Source organism: Xenopus tropicalis, chromosome 3 (assembly GCF_000004195.4).
Source record: "Xenopus tropicalis strain Nigerian chromosome 3, UCB_Xtro_10.0, whole genome shotgun sequence".
Classification (NCBI taxonomy): domain Eukaryota; kingdom Metazoa; phylum Chordata; class Amphibia; order Anura; family Pipidae; genus Xenopus; species Xenopus tropicalis.
The window spans coordinates 145,590,934-145,612,062 of NC_030679.2; the positions used below are offsets into that span (position 1 = coordinate 145,590,934).

Consider the following 21,129-nt stretch of genomic DNA (forward strand, 5'->3'; position numbering starts at 1 on the left):
CTAGTGCATTGGTTGCCAACAGGGCCCCCCCTAGTACACTGGTAGCCAGCTGGGCCCCCCTAATGCATTGGTAGCCAGCAGGGCCCCCCTAGTACATTGGTAGCCAGCAGTGCCCCCCCTAGTTCATTGGTAGCCAACAGTGCCCCCCCTAGTTCATTGGTAGCCAGCTAGGCCCCCTAATGCATTGGTGGCCAGCAGGGCCCCCCCAGTACATTGGTAGCCAGCAGTGCCCCCCTAGTTCATTGGTAGCCAGCAGTGTCCCCCTAGTACATTGGTAGCCAGCTGTGCCCCCCCTAGTGCATTGGTAGCCAGCAGGGCCCCCTCTAGTAGCCAGCAGGGCCCCCTCTAGTAGCCAGCTGTGCCCCCCCTAGTGCATTGGTAGCCAACAGGGCCCCCCTAATGCATTGGTAGTCAGCAGGGCCCCCTCTAGTAGCCAGGAGGGCCCCCTCTAGTAGCCAGCAGTGCCCCCTCTAGTAGCCAGCAGGGCCCCCTCTAGTAGCTAGCAGTGCCCCCTCTAGTAGCCAGTTGTACCCCCCCCAGTACATTGGTAGCCAGCACAGCACAGGTCCTCCGGCGTCTTCTTTCTTCAGCGGCAGTGGCGGCGTCTTCTGCGGCGGTGGATTCGGACTCCCCCGGCGAGGCCCTTCCTGTACAACACCTCTGCACTTCTCAGCGCCGAACTAAGACAGGCCCTTTTATAAGGTTGCGCCCCTGTGCGTACTGACATGCATGTACGCACGGGGTGCGACCAATAGGATCACCCGCTGACCACCAATGACAGGGCCCGGAACTGATTAAAGGGGGCCCGAGCTACTGAGAAAACTTTGGCATGGCCGGGCCCCCTTTTAAAGTTAAAATTGTCCGGGCCCGGGACGACTGTACTCCCTGTGCCCCCCTGATGGCAGCCCTGGATTTCAGTACTGTATATGCAGTCAGTACTGCCCTGTACTATGTATTTATTAGACACGTCCCTGAATTTTCAAGCTATCTGGTCTCCCTACATTACACACATACAAAGAGAGACGTGTGGGGGTTCCCAGACTTGCTGTTAATGGGAGTATTTAGGGGTCAGTGTATTGTTACTTATCATTGTGGTCCCTTAGATTTAGTGAAGGTGTTCATGGGTTACTGTACATATTCAGAGGAACATGAGTGGGTTACCTGTCCCCAAGTTTCCTCCCTTTAGCTTTCTATTGTGTTATAGACCCTGCCAAGAACAAAGCAAAGGGTGTTGCACGGTACTATTAGAGCAGTGATCCCCAACCAGTGGCTCAGGGGCAACATGTTGCTCCCCAACCCCTTGGATGTTGCTCCCCATGGCCTCAAAGCAGGTGCTCATTTTTGAATTTCTGGTAAACAGGCAAGTCTTGGTTGCATAAAAACCAAGGATAATGCCAAACAGAACCTACTGTAGGCTGCCAGTCCATGTAGGGGCTATTAAGTAGCCAATTATAGCTCTTATTGGCACCCCCAGGAACCTTTTTCATGCTTGTGTTCCTCCCCAACACTTTTTCCACTTAAATGTGGCTCACGGGTATAAAAGGTTGGGGATCCCTGTATTAGAGACAGGAACAGCCCCCTAAGTTTGCTCATAGCCTGTCCAGAGAGATACCATAAAACTATGGCACATAGGGATTCCCCTGTACTAAGCACAATTCAGCAGGAACAGCCCCCTATGTTTGCTCATAGCCTGTACAGAGAGATACCATAAAACTATGGCAGCATAGGGATTCCCCTGTACTAAGCACAATTCAGCAGGAACAGCCCCCTAAGTTTGCTCATAGCCTGTACAGAGAGATACCATAAAACTATGGCACATAGGGATTCCCCTGTACTAAGCACAATTCAGCAGGAACAGCCCCCTATGTTTGCTCATAGCCTGTACAGAGAGATACCATAAAACTATGGCAGCATAGGGATTCCCCTGTACTAAGCACAATTCAGCAGGAACAGCCCCCTAAGTTTGCTCATAGCCTGTACAGAGAGATACCATAAAACTATGGCACATAGGGATTCCCTGTACTAAGCACAATTCAGCAGGAACAGCCTCCTAAGTTTGCTCATAGCCTGTACGGAGAGATACCATAAAACTATGGCACACAGGGATTCCCCAGTACTAAGCACAATTCAGCAGGAACAGCCCCCTAAGTTTGCTCATAGCCTGTACAGAGAGATACCATAAAACTATGGCGCATAGGGATTCCCCTGTACTAAGCACAATTCAGCAGGAACAGCCCCCTAAGTTTGCTCATAGCCTGTACAGAGAGATACCATAAAACTATGGCAGCATAGGGAGTCCCCTGTACTAAGTACAATTCAGCAGGAACAGCCCAATAATAATAACAATAAGAATAACAGTAACAAGAACCACAGGTAGAAAGGGATTTTATTAAAAAAAAATATTTTATAAAAAACAAATGTAATATAGTAATATAAAAACATCAACATGCCTAAGAATATCTCATACCTAAGATTAAGATTTTTTGAGAAAGGCAGAGCGTGTAATGTAGTATAATGAACTATAACGCTACAAATACTATAAACTACGATGACCAAAAACATTTCAGCTAAAACTCATAACAATTATCCAACAACATTTGGAAAACATCTGCCCTTTATTCTTCACTACGTCCCAGTAAAGTATTACAGAACCTGGAATTCATCATTTATGGTCCCGCCTCTGATCCAAGGGCTTCAAACACTTCTGAGGATTCTACAGCTAAAAAAGAAGAACACAAGAATACAAGATCTGGGAATTGTGAAATACTGCACTTTCATACTCATACTAATAAATATATGTAGGGGATCAGAGAACCCTGTCCCTTGTTTCTCTGTCTGTGATCTCATCCAGCCTAGCTACAGCCTGGGGAGGGATCCGATTGGCTGGCTGGCCCAGTGCACCTCTGGGAGAGGTGTGCCTAAGTTTTGGAGCCAAAAATCTAGGGGCAGGCCCAGCAGTTTATAAAGGGAGCCCCTTCTGTTGTTTGCCAGTACAGAGGGAGAGACCCAGAGTGAGCAGTCAGCACAACCTGTGTAAGTTCAGACTTGAAAGGATAAAAGTCTGCTGGACTGCCAGGGAATATAAAGTCCTCTGTGGAACTCTCAGATTGAGTCCCCTGAGTGAACAGGTATTGCCCGGTTACCTGCTATGTGGGAGCAGCCAACCTTTTCAATGGGGAAGGTACTCTGGGGCAGGTAGCGCTACCTGGGGGGACTAAAGAGCTCTTGGGGAAGGTACTCTGGGGCAGGTAGCGCTACCTGGGGGGACTAAAGAGCTCTTGGGGAAGGTACTCTGGGGCAGGTAGCGCTACCTGGGGGGAATTAAGAGCTCTTGGGGAAGGGACTGAACTTATTAAAGTGTTGGGGGTCTATCCGGATCCAAGTTGGGGGCTGGGCAAGTACAGAGACTGTGCCAGCCGTGGATAGCCCACACAAGTTCCTCAGGACAGGATTATCAGTCCTCCCTAAAGCTGTTCTACTTTCTATTTCAAAGTTATATAAAGTTTGATATTGCTGCAAACCGTGTGTGATTATTTCCAAGTGGAAATCCCCTAGAGGTGTGTTCCTCAGTGTCCACTAGGTGGAGGCACTGCGCTGTTCCCAGTTCCCAGTATCAATATTACTCTGAGAACACATATCTCCTGTATATACAGCCCAATATAAAGTGAATGTGCCAAGAAAGGGTTACAGATATATTATGAATAAGGTAAAGAGAAATAAAATTAGATGGCATTCTATTTGTCCTCCTCCTGGCTCTTTGGGGTCATTATTATGCAGTGAAAGGTATAAAGAGAAGAAGAATTACGGACCAAGTGAAGTATTTTGTTATTCCCTATTAGTGCTGGGCGGTATACCGATATAAACCGAACACCGTTTTTTAAAAAAAAAAATGATATCAATTTTAAACATACCCCCATAACGGTGTGCGCGCCTCCTGCAATTTTTTCGAAGTATTTCCGGGTTGCGCACGTGACGTCAGCGCGCACGCTCTACAAAAGCGCCATCGCTAGGACGCATCACTCGGACATCACTGAACACCAATGTTTGGGGTGGCCAGCAATTTCTATTTATGTGGAGGGAGGGGGGATATTTTATGGGGGTGCCTGCCTGGCCAGCAATTTCTATTTATGTGAAGGGGGTGGGGGGGGTGGGGTGGGGGCGTGTTTGGGGTGGCCAGCAATTTCTATTTATGTGAAGGGGGGGTGGGGGGGTGTTTGGGGTGGCCAGCAATTTCTATTTATGTGGAGGGAGGGGGGATATTTTATGGGGGTGCCTGCCTGGCCAGCAATTTCTATTTATGTGAAGGGGGTGGGGGGGTGTTTGGGGTGGCCAGCAATTTCTATTTATGTGAAGGGGGTGGGGGGGGTGGGGTGGGGGCGTGTTTGGGGTGGCCAGCAATTTCTATTTATGTGAAGGGGGGGTGGGGGGGTGTTTGGGGTGGCCAGCAATTTCTATTTATGTGAAGGGGGTGGGGGTGGGGGGGTGGGGGGTGTTTGGGGTGGCCAGCAATTTCTATTTATGTGAAGGGGGGGTGGGGGGGTGTTTGGGGTGGCCAGCAATTTCTATTTATGTGAAGGGGGTGGGGGGGTGGGGGGTGTTTGGGGTGGCCAGCAATTTCTATTTATGTGAAGGGGGGGTGGGGGCGGGTGGGGGGATGTTTGGGGTGGCCAGCAATTTCTATTTATGTGGAGGGATGGGGGATGGGTGGCCAGCAATTTCTATTTATGTGGAGGGATGGGGGATGGGTGGCCAGCAATTTCTATTTATGTGGAGGGAGGGAGGGGGGATAGGTGGCCAGCAATTTCTATTTATGTGAAGGGGGTGGGGGGGTGTTTGGGGTGGCCAGCAATTTCTATTTATGTGAAGGGGGTGGGGGGGGTGGGGTGGGGGCGTGTTTGGGGTGGCCAGCAATTTCTATTTATGTGAAGGGGGGGTGGGGGGGTGTTTGGGGTGGCCAGCAATTTCTATTTATGTGAAGGGGGTGGGGGTGGGGGGGTGGGGGGTGTTTGGGGTGGCCAGCAATTTCTATTTATGTGAAGGGGGGGTGGGGGCGGGTGGGGGGATGTTTGGGGTGGCCAGCAATTTCTATTTATGTGGAGGGATGGGGGATGGGTGGCCAGCAATTTCTATTTATGTGGAGGGATGGGGGATGGGTGGCCAGCAATTTCTATTTATGTGGAGGGATGGGGGATGGGTGGCCAGCAATTTCTATTTATGTGGAGGGAGGGAGGGGGGATAGGTGGCCAGCAATTTCTATTTATGTGGAGGGGTGGAGGGAGGGAGGGAGGGGGGATGGGTGGCCACCAATTTTTATGTATATGGGGGGGGGTGCCTGCAAACTATTTAGGGGCCCTGGCCCCTGGCCACCAATTTTTATGTATATGGGGGGGGGGTGCCTGCAAACTGGGGTTAACACCTAATCATGCATGGGGAAAAAAAAATACCGTCAAATACCGTGATACCGATATAATTTGAAAAACACCGTGATATACATTTTTGGTCATACCGCCCAGCACTATTCCCTATGGAGACTGGTGAATATAAGATATTAAACAAGACAGGATACCTATCCCAAGAACTCAGTACAATAAACAGTAAGTAATTGCACCATATTGACTGTTGTGTTTTGAAGTGGTACATGCTGGTGCTTTCAGGTGATGGGCATTCAAGTGAATGGAGAAGACACATTCAAATATTTGATCCCCTGCCCATGGACACAATATTAGGCAGCTGCTTGGCAGTTACAGTAGCTTACATGGGACATGTGCAGTAGTGTATACAGCTACAGCAGGGTAGCCTACTATTTGATACTGCTGGTATCTTCTTTTTTAGGGTTACCTTACTTATATCTTTTCTGTAGGGTGGAATTTTCTGTAGCTTTGCACTAAAAACCAACATCTAATATGGTTTAAATATGGTTCTATAGTTCTACAGGTCATCCTATCTAGCATAAAAATATTAAAGTTCATCAATAGTGATGGGCGAAATAATTCGCCAGGCATGGATTCGCGGCAAAACGGGTGTCAAAATTCACCGGCGTCCAATTTTTTTTGATGCACGACATTCTCGCTGTTGCGCGAATCTTTTCAAAAATGTGCACACCTTGCTCCATACAAAGGGAATACAGTAAAGCAGAGTACTGGGAGAAATGAAGAATATATACACATGATAATACCCCAATGACTTATGTACTCACTCATTATAAGGCCCCAGTAACAGCTCAATAAGGCAACTGGGCTGTTACTTCCTTTGCTTGTTAGAAGTTTTATGGATCAGTCCTGAAAAGATCAACAAAACCAATTCAATCAGATGGGACTGCGATGCTTTTGACCCAGGAAACATCATCAAACTCATTAGAAAGCACAGAAATAAGAACAATTTGTATTCCATAATTAATTTCAGTTATTAAAGGAGACATATTCTATAAAAATTAACAATGTACCAGGGAATTATACTCCTCTAGATATAAAAGGATTATGCTAAAAAAGTTGTGTTTTGGACTGATTTATTGAGAAATTCGCCCCAAACCCCACTAGCCCCGCCCATCTGTGCCACTTCCTGCTGGCTGAATTCTCTGGATGAGCTGGGGAGCCAGTGGCCCTCTGTACACTGCACTGTAGGATAGGAACCAATCAGCAGCTAGGCTGACCTGATAGGGAACTGAAGCCTGTCTGTGTGACTGCAGGGTTGTGATTGGCTCTCCCCCTCCTACTGTGCTTCTGGAAGGGACCGTTAGGACACGCCCACCCCTTGAAACCCAGACAGGGACCTGAGAGGATCTATAGGGAGCTCCAATAAAGGGGCCATTGTTACAGATAGGGTTAATGTTTAGCCCAAAGGGAAACCAGCACCGGATATTATTCATAATTGCCTACAGGGTTAGGGTTTTTCCCATTTATCCAATATGTCTCCTTTAACCTTTATAAGTAAGTGAATTTTAAGGTATTGAAAATTGTTGAAGAAAAATTGGAGTTTGAAATCGAAAAATTCGGAAAAATATGGGAAATTTTCATCGTTGTATGAACCAAATTTCTAGTTTCCACTGAAAATAACTTGGGTCCAAAATGTGAGCTGAATTTTTACTTTTTAAAGACAAATGATGACCTAGGCAAACCTATAGGGCAAATTTAGCAGCAGCTACTTTTGAGTTTTTACATAATTTGGGTTTTCCTCAAATTTTCCCCAAAAAGCATGGTCTTGACTATTTGCAAATTCAAGTTTTCTAAACCCTAATATTAGGGTTATTAGGCAAGAAAATAAAAAAAACAGCAGCTAAAAGCTGGTAAGTTTCTGTAGACATCAGAGGGGGTGGTAATTTTTTAAAAAAATAGATTTTTCTAAAATAGTAACAATTTTGCAGACTTGTTGAATATAAAGTGGCATTTTATATTGTAATCAAGTTGTTTTACATGGTTTTAAGCAACTGATTTATTTTATTTTATTTTTCATGAATAAGTGCTCAGTTGAGATTTTCAACTTCTTTTCCAAGTTTTTTTTACTCAAATTCAACTTTTGGTAAATCTGTGAAATGAAATATTTTCATTTTGATTGTAAAAATGCTGATTTTAAAACTGTGAAATTTGACTTTTGATCTTGAAATCTTGATTTTCAAATTCAAAATTCTGACTTTAAAATATTTCATTATAAATTTGACATTTTGACTTTTTAAAGTCAGAATTTCAAGATCGACTGTTAAAATTTGGAAATCAAAAGTTATTTTACTTTATAAAAATTAAATTTCAATTTTAAGGGGCTGATTCACTAATGTACGAATCTGAATCACGGAATCCGATCATTTCTGATGATCGCAAATGTCATGAAAATTCTTTTAGTTTGAATCCGAAAATGTTGTACTTACAATCCGAAAGTTCGGAAATTTTCATATTGAAATGATCGTTTGCGAATGGCGATCTGATACTCACGAAATTTTCATATCCGAACGATCGTAAATGACGCAAAAACCTTTCTGACTTTGAACCTTCCGTGCATGGTTTTGGAAGCCTCCCATAGGGCTCAATGGCAATTCCAAAGGAAAGTCACGATACCGAAGCTTGAATGTATTCCAAAACTTTTGTACTCGTTGCGACAAATGCGATTTTGTCGCACAAATTGTTGCAAAGTACGAAAAAGTCACAGAAATTAACAAAAAAAATCGCAAAAAATACACAGTTCTAAAACTTACAAAAAAAAATTGGATTTTTTTTGTATTGAATAATCCATTTTCACATACCTCTTAATTTTACATATCCCAGAATCCCACAGGGGATGAGAATGCAGATTGCCACACACCGTAGTGTTATGATGACATAGAGAATCCAATTTGAAGATATATCTGGATAAAAAGCAATAGGCAGGGGGGGAATTTAAGTTAATGCCCACCTTTTGTAAGGATTTCACAATCCTGTGGTCCTATAGATAAATAATAGTGATGAGTGAATTTTTTTCACCAGGCAGTGAATTTCTACATTTTGCCATTGGCGAATTGTTTTGCAAAACTTCTGAGAAAATTTGCAGCGGAAAAATTTGTTGCACATACAAAAAAGTTGCGGTTGCGTACAAAAAGTTGCGGGTGGCAAAAAAGTCATGTGACAAATGTGTTTTCGTGAATTTTTCTCCGTTTCACAAACAAATTTACTCATCACTAATAAATAATAAATACAGGAACAAAGAGGAGAAGTAGAAGGAAAAATGATAGTATGGAAAGAAAAGAGGGTAGGGGAACAAAGAGGAGGAAAATAATTTGGAGAACGTGTCCTTGGGTTGTTGGTGGGTCACTCATAACCAAGTAAGATGCTGGTTTACAGATGTCACCAAGCAACGAGATATTAGGGATGTTCCATATATAGCAAAAAGTTTCCAGTGCTACATTTATTAACATTCCCATTTCTGCTTTGAATAACCTCAAAAACTTTAAAAACACAAATGTTACTTTATTTATTAAAGAAAAGGAATTTAAAAAAAAAATGCAATAAAATAAAACCATAAAAAATACCTCAAATTTAAGATTTTTGTGTCCCAAAAAATGAAAAACTCAAATTGACTAAACAGTTTCAATTTTGCCTACGACGGCTCCTATTGACTTCTACATGGCCTCACAAGCTTCCAGATGCCAAAGTTTTTTGTCATTTTTTCCCATCTTATTAGATATCAGAAATTCACATTTTTTAAGCCATAATTCTAATTTATGGCTATTAGAGCAGAAAAAAAAACAGAATTGCGAAAAAATGAATCTTGATAAATAACCTCCATAGGGTGAGCCAAGATACATGTTGGGGTTCACACAATTATATCAAATAGAACAAGTCCATCTGCATCTTATTTATGAAGTCTCTGAAATATAGAATTGGTAATAGGGTGCTATGATGTAGGAAATGACATTCTAAGAAAAATAATGGGCTTATTTATCAATTTTCGAGTTTTTGAATTCAAGTTTGTTTTCCTAAATTGCATAAACTTGTTCACTGAATGGACACGTATTTATTAATAAGGAAAAGTCATTCGAATACAAAACTTGAATATGTCTAATTTTCCGTGCCTACGAGCTCTGAGAATTCCAACTCCCATTGGCTTCTATAAAAACTCGCCAGCTTTTAGATGGCAAATTTTTACATTCTAATTTGCGGGGTTTTTGCATTTAATAACTACCAGACATTCAAGTTTTCGAACCATGGCTCAAATGTGAGTTTTTTTAAGTTAAAAAAAACTTGAATTGAGAAAAAAAATCAAACCCAACCATTGATTAGTGATGGCTGAAAAAATTCACTAAGCCTGGATTTGCGTTGAATTTCCGCATTTAGCCATTGGTGAATTTTTTCGCAAAATAGGCGACAAAATTTGCCTCAGAAAAATTTCCTGTGCATCCAAAAATTGTCGCCCCGTCAAAATAGTTGTCGTGAGCGTCAAAAGAATTGTTTTGTGTCAAACGTATTGTTGCACGTCAAAAGAATTGTCTCTCTCATCATAAGAATTGTCTCTTGCTTCAAAAAGAATTGTCTCTTGCATCAAAAATTTATTATTTCTTTTCAAAAGAATTGTAAATTTTTGACAATTGACACATTTTCTCTGTTCTCTGCCATTTTGTGAATGTTTCAGCAGTTTTGGAAATTTTTCAGTGAAGCAAAATGGGACAGACTGGTCATGAGCAAATTTTTTCGCCAGGCATGGATTCGCGGCGAATTTCTGCATTTCGCCATTGGCGAATTGTTTTGCGAAACTTTCGTGAAAATTTGCCACGGAAAAATTCGGCGAGCGGAATTTGTTTTGCTGCACATCAAAAAAAGGCGTGGTCATGTAAAAAAATAGACGCGGGTGACAAAAAAAAATGCACGACAAATGCGTTTCACAAATTTTCGCCGTTTCGTGAATTTTCTTGCCGTTTCGTGAATTTTATGGCGAAACGGGACAGATTCGCTCATCACTAATGCTGGCTTTTGTACAACAATTTTCATTTGTGCTTTTTCAGTTTAGATCTTTTGATAAATGACTGATATTCATGAAAATAAGTTTAGTCAAAGTTTCAAAAAACTATAAAACAACGAAAATCCAAATGTTAATAAATTCCCCCCTGAATCTAATTTTTTTAATGTAGATTATTTAATTTTACAGCTAGTGATTATTTTATATAGCGTTTCATTACCATTTACTCGTAGTAATGTCCCAGCTCCTTCCTCTATTAAAATGTCGACTCTGTAGGGATCGGTGGCTTTGCACAGGCGCATTGCCACGCGGCAGTAGAAGGAGGAGTTATCCATCCCATCGACCCCTTCCAGATACAGGTCTGACTGACCCACCAGTCTGGTTTTGCCTTTGTAAATTGGATGAATAAATTCTGGGTCAGGGTGATAGGCAAAGCCCTCATTTGGGTTCCCAAACATCCAGTAGACTTTGAGCCACAAGGGATCATTGCCTGGGGGGAGGCTGAAGCTGCAGCTGATGGTGGCAGAGCTGGAGAATGTTACTTCATTTGGCTGCCTGATATTTAATTCACTGGTTCTGTCTGGGAATAAAAACATGGAGAAATGGTAATGTGAGTACAAGTACAGCTCCATTCTGTAGGCACAAGGCTGCAGGGATAATGTACCCCCTACTGTAAATGATAAGGATATTAGCAGTCACTGAGGGGCTCTGTGCCCCCCATATAAAGGCACAAGGCTGCAGGCTGAGTTATACAGGGAACTCTGAGTATCACTCATGTATTATAAGGGATAATGTACCCCCTACTGTAAATGATAAGGATATTAGCAGTCACTGAGGGGTTCTGTGCCCCCCATATAAAGGCACAAGGCTGCAGGCTGAGTTATACAGGGAACTCTGAGTATCACTCATGTATTATAAGGGATAATGTACCCCCTACTGTAAATGATAAGGATATTAGCAGTCACTGAGGGGTTCTGTGCCCATATAAATGCACAAGGCTGCAGGCTGAGTTATACAGGGAACTCTGAGTATCACTCATGTATTATAAGGGATACTGTACCCCCTACTGTAAATGATAAGGATATTAGCAGTCACTGAGGGGTTCTGTGCCCATATAAAGGCACAAGGCTGCAGGCTGAGTTATACAGGGAACTCTGAGTATCACTCATGTATTATAAGGGATAATGTACCCCCTACTGTAAATGATAAGGATATTAGCAGTCACTGAGGGGTTCTGTGCCCCCCATATAAAGGCACAAGGCTGCAGGCTGAGTTATACAGGGAACTCTGAGTATCACTCATGTATTATAAGGGATACTGTACCCCCTACTGTAAATGATAAGGATATTAGCAGTCACTGAGGGGTTCTGCTTCCTGCAGTAGTTGGGAAATACATTTTACATTTCTATAAATTTATTACATTGTAACTATAGAGTCAAAATACCTTTAACAAAAAGATATGTCCCGATATTCCGTTCCCTTGAATAGGACTTTCCATCTCCGGTGACGCGCAGCTTGCAGCAGTACCAGCCGCTGTCGGACCGTTTCACTTGGTGGATCTGAATGGAAGCCAGGCCTGCCCCTAACTGAGTGCTTTGCCCTTCTAGATTATTTCCATGGAGACCAGTGGTACCATAAGTAGCTGTTGCACAAGCTGAATAACTACCATAGCCCCACTGTACGTCGGCTACAGACACCTTGTCATTGGTGTAGAAATGGCAGGGAATGGTCACCGTATCCCCAGCCAGGGCCGGGATGAGTGGGGGCTGATGGACAGTCATTTCCGAGGGACCTGTGGAGCCAAAGAGAACAAATGGATTAATGAATAATTTCACTTTTATACCATTCACTCCCCACTCATGGACAATCTCAAGGATTTCGGTATTTGCTTATGTGTTTCTGAGACATCAATTAAGTGTTTAGTTATTCTCTACTTTTATTTTTCATAGATACATTTTATTAGGGAGGTCACAAAAACAAGGAACATACAAGGAATTTCTACCCCGTGGCAAATTAGAGAGGCTTCAGATATGGTTTTCGCCTTCCTCAGGATCAACTGGCAGTTAGGCAGGTTATATATAGGCATTATGGTTGAACGTGATGGGCGTGTGTCTTTTTTCAACCTAACTTACTATGTTACTATGTAAGTATGTAAGTATGTAACAATAGAATAAAGTAAAAGATAAGTCATAAGAAGGAAAAAACTAAATTCTCTGTGTATAGTTCGATGCAACTAGATAATAACAACGTGTGTTAATAGGGTGGATTACCAGTTACATACACTTACCCATTATTAGAGTTTATTCACAGTAAGTAACACACATATTGTATATCGGTATTGTTTGTATATTGTCCCTCAGTTGTGGGTGTGTCTTAAATATTATTACAGACCATACCGGCCTCCCACCAAACGCTCTGTAACCCCTGTTTGGCTTTAAGTCAGTCTAACCCAGGCTATTGATAGAGCATGGGGTACATTATGACTTTCTTACCCAGGATGGGCCTTCGCTATGTGGAAGGAACTGTTGGAAGGTGTTGTTCAAACTACACCTCCCACTGCCACTGTGTAGTGTAATTGCTTAAATCAAATGATAAGATGGAGGCCAGGAGCTCTTGCAGTTGAACAGTAGAGATCATTTATTGTCCAAGACAATTAAAGATGCAGGGTTAGATCAAATACTCACATACAGATGTTATATGATAGTAGTACTCTGAGGACAGCACAGAGAGGATGCACACCGGTTTATCCCACCTCCTTTAGAGTCTGGGCAGGGTAAATGCACCGGGACAGCTTGGCACCCCTATGGAAGCAGTCAGGATAGATACCTCAGCCCTCAGGTTGATAACCCCTAGCTTGAGTGTCCTACAGCCGACTATGGAACAGGGTTGAGATACTACCAGTCTCCTATGTCTTAACCGTGGCCCTATGCTGACACAACACTGCCTGTATGAGAGGTACTTCCAGCTACTTTCCTTGGTGGAGCCCAAACTGCTCTTGCTTCCTTCCCTCTTTATCTCACTTTCCTAGAAAGTGCTCTTACAAGAGTAACTATCTAACTGGTCCTCGTTCACGGGGTCCCTGTCCCCAACTTCACTAGAGTAGATGATGACTCCTGGGTAAATTATGGCTTTACTGGGGTCTTGTGCTGATCCCAGGCTCAGTGGGCCTTCACCTGAGACACAGAGGAAGCCAAAGCGGAAGCCCCACCCTCCTGCTAAACACTATATTGGAGTGCAAGAGGTGTGGTCAACCCAAATAACCAATAAGGCATAAGGCAACTCTAAACTGATACAAAGGGGTCTTGGCCCAGTAACATCAGAATGAAGTAGTAGGGTTTAAAGCCATAGGGGCAGATTAACCCTATGGGTCCCTACAGCTCTATAATTTGTTGAATCATTGGGGCGTTCCCCTGGCTATCATAATTAATTTGATTAGTGGTAAGCTTTGATTAAATAGGGATATCTAATGTATTTGCGGGCAATTATGTCCCATTCATGTTTTGGCAATAAGTTTCCTAGAAGAGAAGGGTCCTGGATTGTTACTGGCTCACCAGGATACCAAGAAAACTCCCAGTGGGCCCTCCTGCTCCAAACCATTTGCCTACTTCATAGTCATCCTCTATTTATAATGGGAACAAAGAGGAGAAATAGATGGAAGGATAGACGCTAGCATGGAAATAAAAGAGACTTGGAGAATAGAAAAGTGGTTGGGCAAGGAAAGGATTAAAAATAGGTTGGAGAGTGGGTCCATGGTCTAAGGTTTCCTGGGGGGCCCCGGGGGGCCCAGTCCGACACTGTTTGCAGAAGCATCTTACCTTTTCTATACCTTTTGTTAAGGTGTCATTGGCTTATTGGTCATCTAATAACATCTACAAGAAAACAAATAATACCCGACCAGACCAGATGGGAAGCTGCACCTTGCTAGGGCTAGCTAGAGAGAAGGAGATTGTTATAAGCTTGTTTTACAAGTGAGAAATTGGTGGGAAGAGCCCCCAGGCAATGGTGCACCAGTTAGAGAACTGGATTGTGTAGCAGGTTAGTGAGAACTTGGTGAAGCAGTAGTGAGATGGCTGCGAGAAGCTCATACACTGTATATGGACCCACCAGAGAAGAGAAAGGAGTAAACAAAAGGAGATGAAGGCCTCTTAATGGTTAACAACACTCTGCTAGTATATTTCCATATTACATAGGTATTGGAGGCTTCTGGATGGAGAGAGAACATGATGTGCGTGAAGAAAAGAGAGGATCTTCCACATTGTGAATCTATCGCAACTGATGGTTCCTGCTGGTTCTTACTGAGTAAAGTAGGCCATACACGGGCCGATTGTAGCTACCGATATCAGTCCCTTGGACCGATTCACCAGCTTATCGGCCCGTGTAGGGGAGGAACGAGGGGCCTGCCTGACCGATATCTGGCCTGAAATTGTCCAGATATCGATCGGGCAGGTTAAAAGATTTAGTCGGATTGGGGACCTCATAGGCTCGTTGATGCGGTCCCTGAACCGATTGCCCCATTGCCGCAGATGCCAAACCATCGAATTAGCCTACATTTTCCCCCGATATCGCCTACCTGTAGGTGGGGATATTGGGAGAAGATCCGCTTGCTTGGTGACCTCACGTGCATGGCCACCTTTAGTCTTGAGACTAATGGGGGAATCCACAATGAAGTCACATTTCTAATATTGCTTCTAATAGTTGAAGCAATGAGTGTTGACAATGATCATTGAAGACCTTGGGGAAAACAGTGGAAAAGTGCTGCTTTGTAGACACGCCTTGGTTAGGCATTGATGAAACATCATGAACTATAACACTCACCCCGTATGGTCAGCTTGGTGCCACTGGCGCTTTGCCACTGTCTCGTCGTTCCATCTGGAAGTCTGAGTAGGATCCGGCAGCAGTAGTTGACCCCATCTGCCGCTGTCACATTCATTAGAGTAAGGGCCACATTACCAGTCCGAGGATCCCCCATTACAGACAATCTGCCCTGGTACCTTGGTGCTGTATAATTTCTGCTTTTGTTATTTATTTCATTTCCACAGTAATGGTGCGGCCCAGCTTTCCAGGCAATTTCCACATCTGAAACAAGACCGATGGATTTGGTATAGACAAACCTGCACGGGATCCCGACGGAATCTCCTGGGAAGGACTCAATGTTCAGTATCTGCTCTGTGCAGTACGTGGCAGCCGTGGCCCCTTAAATGAAGGTTTTTAGGAAAGAAATTTCATTTTCATTTCAAAAAGCAGTACAGGTATAGGACCCATTATCCAGAATGCTCAGCACCAAGGGTATTCCAGATAAAGGATTTTCATACCTTAAGTCTACTAAAAAAACAATGAAACAGTAATTAAACCCAATAGGGCTGTTCTGCCTCCAATAAGGGGTAATTATATCTTAGTTGGGATCAAGTACAGGTACTGTTTTATTATTACAGAGAAAAGGGAATCATTTAACCATTAAATAAACCCAATAGGTCTGTTCTGCCCCAATAAGGGGTAATTATATCTTAGTTGGGATCAAGTACAGGTACTGTTTTATTATTACAGAGAAAAGGGAATCATTTAACCATTAAATAAACCCAATAGGGCTGTTCTGCCCCCAATAAGGGGTAATTATATCTTAGTTGGGATCAAGTACAGGTACTGTTTTATTATTACAGAGAAAAGGGAATCATTTAACCATGAAATAAACCCAATAGGGCTGTTCTGCCCCAATAAGGGGTAATTATATCTTAGTTGGGATCAAGTACAGGTACTGTTTTATTATTACAGAGAAAAGGGAATCATTTAACCATGAAATAAACCCAATAGGGCTGTTCTGCCCCCAATAAGGGGTAATTATATCTTAGTTGGGATCAAGTACAGGTACTGTTTTATTATTACAGAGAAAAGGGAATCATTTAACCATGAAATAAACCCAATAGGGCTGTTCTGCCCCAATAAGGGGTAATTATATCTTAGTTGGGATCAAGTACAGGTACTATTTTATTATTACAGAGAAAAGGGTACATGGGGCAGAATGCATGTACTTACCCCACACAACCATGGCAGAGCAGATGACAAACAGACCAGACATGGTGAAGACTATCCGCTTTCGTTGAAAATGTAACTCAGTTTGGGAACTTTCTTAACTGTATGATGTTTCTCAATACACATGTATAAAAAAAATATCTCTTTCAACACAGTTAGATGGGGAAGTGCGTTAGAGAAAGGAAGGAACAGATTGGGAAACTCGAAACATTCTACACATTGCTCGTTACCTTTATGAATCATGGCCTTTAGCTTTCATGCAGTCTCGACCTTCTTGTATGGAACACACCAAAACCATTGTAGGGGACCCGACTCTTGAGGTTAACCTCCCTCTGCTGCTTATGAAGTTCTGGTAACTAGTGATGAGCAAATTTTTTCACCAGGCATGGATTAGCAGCGAATTTCAGCATTTCGCCACTGGCGAATTATTTCGCTAAACTTATGTGAAAATTTGCCGTGGGAAAATTCGTTGCTCAGATTTTTTTGTCGCATGTCAAATTGGGTGCAGTCGCGCCAAAAAGGGCGTGGCCGTGTAAAAAATGTGCGCGGATGCATAAAAAAAGTGCAACAAAAAAGGGGGCGGTGCGTCAAAAAAGGGTGTGTCCGTAGCAAAATATGGCGTGGTCACCTAAAAAAAAGGGCGTGGTCATGTGGAAAGGGAAAAATGGGCACAGCTGCATAAAAAAGGGTACGGGCGCATAAAAAAGCGGTGCAGTTGTGTCAAAAAAGAGCAGGCAAAAAAAAAATTGGCCGCAGTGACTAAAACACAGTGCGGCAAATACGTTTTGTGAAATTTTTGCCGTTTTGCTGATTTTCTTGCCGTTTCGTGAATTTTATGGCAAAGCGAAACGGGACAGATTCACTCATTACTACTGGTAAGAAACCTGTTTCCTGAAGGGGAGGGAAACATGTACTTGCTCTTTTTCGGATTCCATCAAAGCAGTAGGAGGTAGGACTCCACCTACCTCAGAGCATCAGAGGAGAAGAGGTCAGACCCTAACCCAGGGATCCCCAACTTTTTTTAATCATGAGCCACACTCAGATGTAAAAAGTGTTGGGGAGCCACACAAGCATGAAAAGTTCTTTGGGGAGCTAAATAAGGGCTGTGATTGGCTATTTGGTAGCCCCATGGGGACTGCTGGCCTGCAGGGGGGCTATGCTTGGAGTAAAACTGTGTCTCTGGTCTTCCAAAAAAAATTTTTGACTTGCGTGTAAAAAATGTTTTCGTTGCGCCCCAAATTTTCTAGCGCCAAATTTTTCCATTTCGCAAAATAATCCACCAATGGTGAAACTCGGAATTTTGCCTCGAATCCATGCCTGTTGAAGTAATTAGCGAAACGGCGTAACTGTGGCACAATATTTTTTTGACATGCGCATCAAAAAATGCACGCGCGGAATATTTTTTGACGCAGAATTTTTTTTATGCAGGCGACAATTTTTCGCTGCATGACAAATTTTCTAGCGGCAAATTTTTCTGTGCGTTTCACAAAATAATCCGCCAATGGTGAAACGTGGAAATTCATGGCGAATCCATGCCTGTCAAATTAATTAGCGAAATTGCGTAAATGTTGCACAATATTTTTTGACCTACGCGCAGACATGACATTTTTTACGTGGGCGGCAATTTTTTTTTGATACGCCCGACAATTTTTCGTTGCGCAATGGATTTTCCCGCTGCAAATTTTTCCACCCGTTTAATCCGCCAATGGCGAAACATCGAAATTTGCTGCAAATCCATGCCTGCTGAATTATTTCGCCCATCCCTATTCATAAAGTGCTTTAGAAATGACATTTTATCACACGTGAAAGAAATACCCCAACCATAAAAAATACAAATGCGCAAAATCATTACATGGGTTGTTCCCCTTTGAGTTACCATTTAGTAGGATGTAGACAATGATATTCTGAGACAATTTGCAGTTGGTCTTCATTTTTTTTATCATTTGTAGTTTTTTTAGTTATTTCATTTTCAGTTCAGGAGCTCTCCAGTCTGGAGTTTCAGCAGCCATTTGGTTGCTGGGGTCCAAGTTACCTTAGCAACCAGGCAGTGGTTTGGATGAGAGACCATTATATGAATAGGGGAGGGGCTGAATAGAAAAGAATGAACTAAAATGAAGTAAAACTGCAGAATTAAATTCAATGAGCTTATTTTCCAGAACATACATTATATTATATATATATATATATATATATATATATATATATATTTGAACAAACGGGAAACTTCTTACAGGTCTTATGTGAAACAACGTGGTTTATTTGGAAATATAACAAAGCCTACATATATACTGTATATATTATCCAACATTATATTAAAATGACGTGGCCCCTTTAATCAGAGAAGTGGTGCTGTGTATGGAGAATTCATTATCCCAAGGCATACACATCCCATTAAGTAATTAAGGATTAATGAGCGTAAGACAAACAGCGGAACAGCAATGCATTATGGTACCTGCTGGAGTTGTACTCTAGTCCCCTATGGGGCGATTCTTCCATCTCTGACAGATATAATTGATGCTATAAATCCCATAGAAGCGCATTCTCTCACTATATAAATGCAGGGCGGCAGTAGGAGCAGCGCCGGGCAGCAGGGCAGGGAGGTGAGTTATTCTGTGTATATACTGACTGTAGCCTCTTACATAGAGCTGCTATGGTAGCAGGATAGGCTCTTCCATAACATTATTATCTAATAGTCACCTCTTCCATCTCACATATACATCAATACACAACTACCACCAAAACTTGCACCTTCAATTACCGACATAACCCCGTTGCCCAAAGCTTGTCCAGCATAATTATCCAGTGACTGATGTCCCCCCCCAGGATTAAAAGTGCTCCATTACGCTTTGATAAAAAGATATATATAATGTATGTAATACATAACGCAGAGTTTGGTCCATGCCATAGCAGACAATAGCATTCATTGGTCATCTGCTTGAAAGCAAATATTGTATTGGTTGCTATGAGTTACTAGACCTGGTACAGTACTCATTTTTGGAAGAGTTTGGGAAGATAACCTCAGAGTGAGAGATAAAAACAAAATATGATTTGATAGGCCCATTGATGATGACTGAGGTGCCAGTATGATGACTATACCCCCAAACAATGTAGGTCTCTATAAAAATATATTGCATAAACAGCTCATGTGTAAAACCCGGCTTCATCTAAATAAACCATTTTCATATAAATATACTTTTTTATTAGTATGTGCCATTGGGGAATCCTAAATAGGAAACTGCCATTTTAAGTACTAAGCCCCGCCCCCTGGGATCATAGGAGTCACAGTGCACACAAACAAGCCAAGGCACTCATAAATGCTAGGCCCCATCAGCCAATGAATGGGCAGAGTTCTGCCTTTTGCTTCCACACTACTTCCTGTTACAGTCAGAGCTGCATCACTTCCTGTCAGCTGATCTATGAGGGAGCACACAGCCCATCACAAAATGGCGGCTCAAGGGAAAGCATGTAAAAGGGCAATATTTACTGATATATATATTCCAGTTTGGGGAGATTCTTTAATAGGCCACTTAACATAATATAAACTGCCTGTTGGTTACGTATTCATTCTGGGGGGATAGTTTCCCTTTAAGCTGGCCATACCCACACCGATATTATTGTACAAAATTAGGTTTTGTACAATATTTGGTGTATGTATGGTGGATTGACAACAGCGTCGGACTGGGCAGAGACCCAAACCCCCTGGGCGCTCCAGTGATCCTTCAGTCGCTCCCCCGACATACCGCAGGTAAGTTTCATTTAGGCACACACGGGGGAGGGGGTCGGAGGCTGTTGGGGGCCCCTGCAGGGGAGGGTGAAGGTGGCGGGGGGGCCATTGAGGCAGAAGCCCTGGTGGGCCCTGTATCCCCTTTCCAACCCTGATTGACGAGGTAACTGATATCGCAAAAGCCTTGGATATTGGTCAACCTGTCAATCGGTGGGACAGAAAATTTTGATTGGGCGACGTTGAAGGCGACCAAGCAAAGGCAAGCGTTTAGGGCTGAATCAATAGATAGGGGTAGAATTCCTATTGTTTCTACCTCAATATCTGACGATTCAGCTCTAAACGTCAGTGAAGGGTACGAGTGATCGTAAAGATAGTAATTGTAATGTGTATGGCCACCATTACCAGTTGTAGCCCAGATGGGGGTCTTTAAATCAAATTGACTGGTTGGGAGTAAAGAGTGAGGAGTTTGGGAACCAATCGCATGGCCGAGTGTTAAACGACAAAGGTTTTTGAATTATAACAGTCGCAACATACACAAAGCAGATGGAAAGTGTAGTTTCTGAACTGTAACAAGAGAAGGATTCATAAATTAATTGGTGCAGAGAAACGTTATTTGCCTGTGCGTTTGGAACTCCCCTCAGTAGTGATGGGTGAAATGTTTCGCCAGGCATGGATTCGCAGCAAATTTCTGCGTTTCAACATTGGCAGATTGTTTCGCGAAACGGATGAAAAAATTTGCCGCACGTCCAAAAATTGTCGCTGGCATCAAAAAAGAATAGTCGCGGGCGACAAAATAATAGCCGCGCGCGACGAAATAATAGCTGCGCGACAAAATAATAGCCGCGGGCGACAAAATAATAACTGCGCGACAAAACAATAGCCGCGGGCGACGAAATAATAACCGCGCGACAAAATAATAGCCGCGGGCGATGAAATAATAGCTGCGCAACAAAATAATAGCC

General features: G+C 42.9%; 1 protein-coding gene across 1 annotated transcript; it reads right to left on the reverse strand.

Annotated features, from left to right (window-relative positions):
* Window positions 1-2,369: 2,369 nt before the first annotated feature.
* Window positions 2,370-16,513, reverse strand: LOC116409842. Its single transcript, XM_031899546.1, has 7 exons — window positions 16,447-16,513; window positions 15,232-15,609; window positions 11,861-12,208; window positions 10,637-10,996; window positions 8,231-8,332; window positions 6,197-6,278; window positions 2,370-2,719 (listed from the first exon to the last, which is right to left on the reverse strand). The coding sequence occupies exons 1-6, from the start codon at window positions 16,487-16,489 to the stop codon at window positions 6,241-6,243; spliced, it is 1,269 nt and encodes a 422-aa protein (XP_031755406.1). The 5' UTR covers window positions 16,490-16,513; the 3' UTR covers window positions 2,370-2,719; window positions 6,197-6,240.
* Window positions 16,514-21,129: the final 4,616 nt, after the last annotated feature.

Excerpts from the sequence above, each read along its gene's own strand:
- LOC116409842 (XM_031899546.1), bottom strand. The coding sequence starts at position 16,489 with ATGTCTGGTCTGTTTGTCATCTGCTCTGCCATGGTTGTGTGGG. Across the intron at positions 15,610-16,446 it reads CTCTGCCATGGTTGTGTGGG|GGGCCACGGCTGCCACGTAC; the intron begins GTAAGTACATGC and ends CCTTCATTTAAG. Across the intron at positions 6,279-8,230 it reads GGGATATGTAAAATTAAGAG|GACTGATCCATAAAACTTCT; the intron begins GTATGTGAAAAT and ends TGATCTTTTCAG.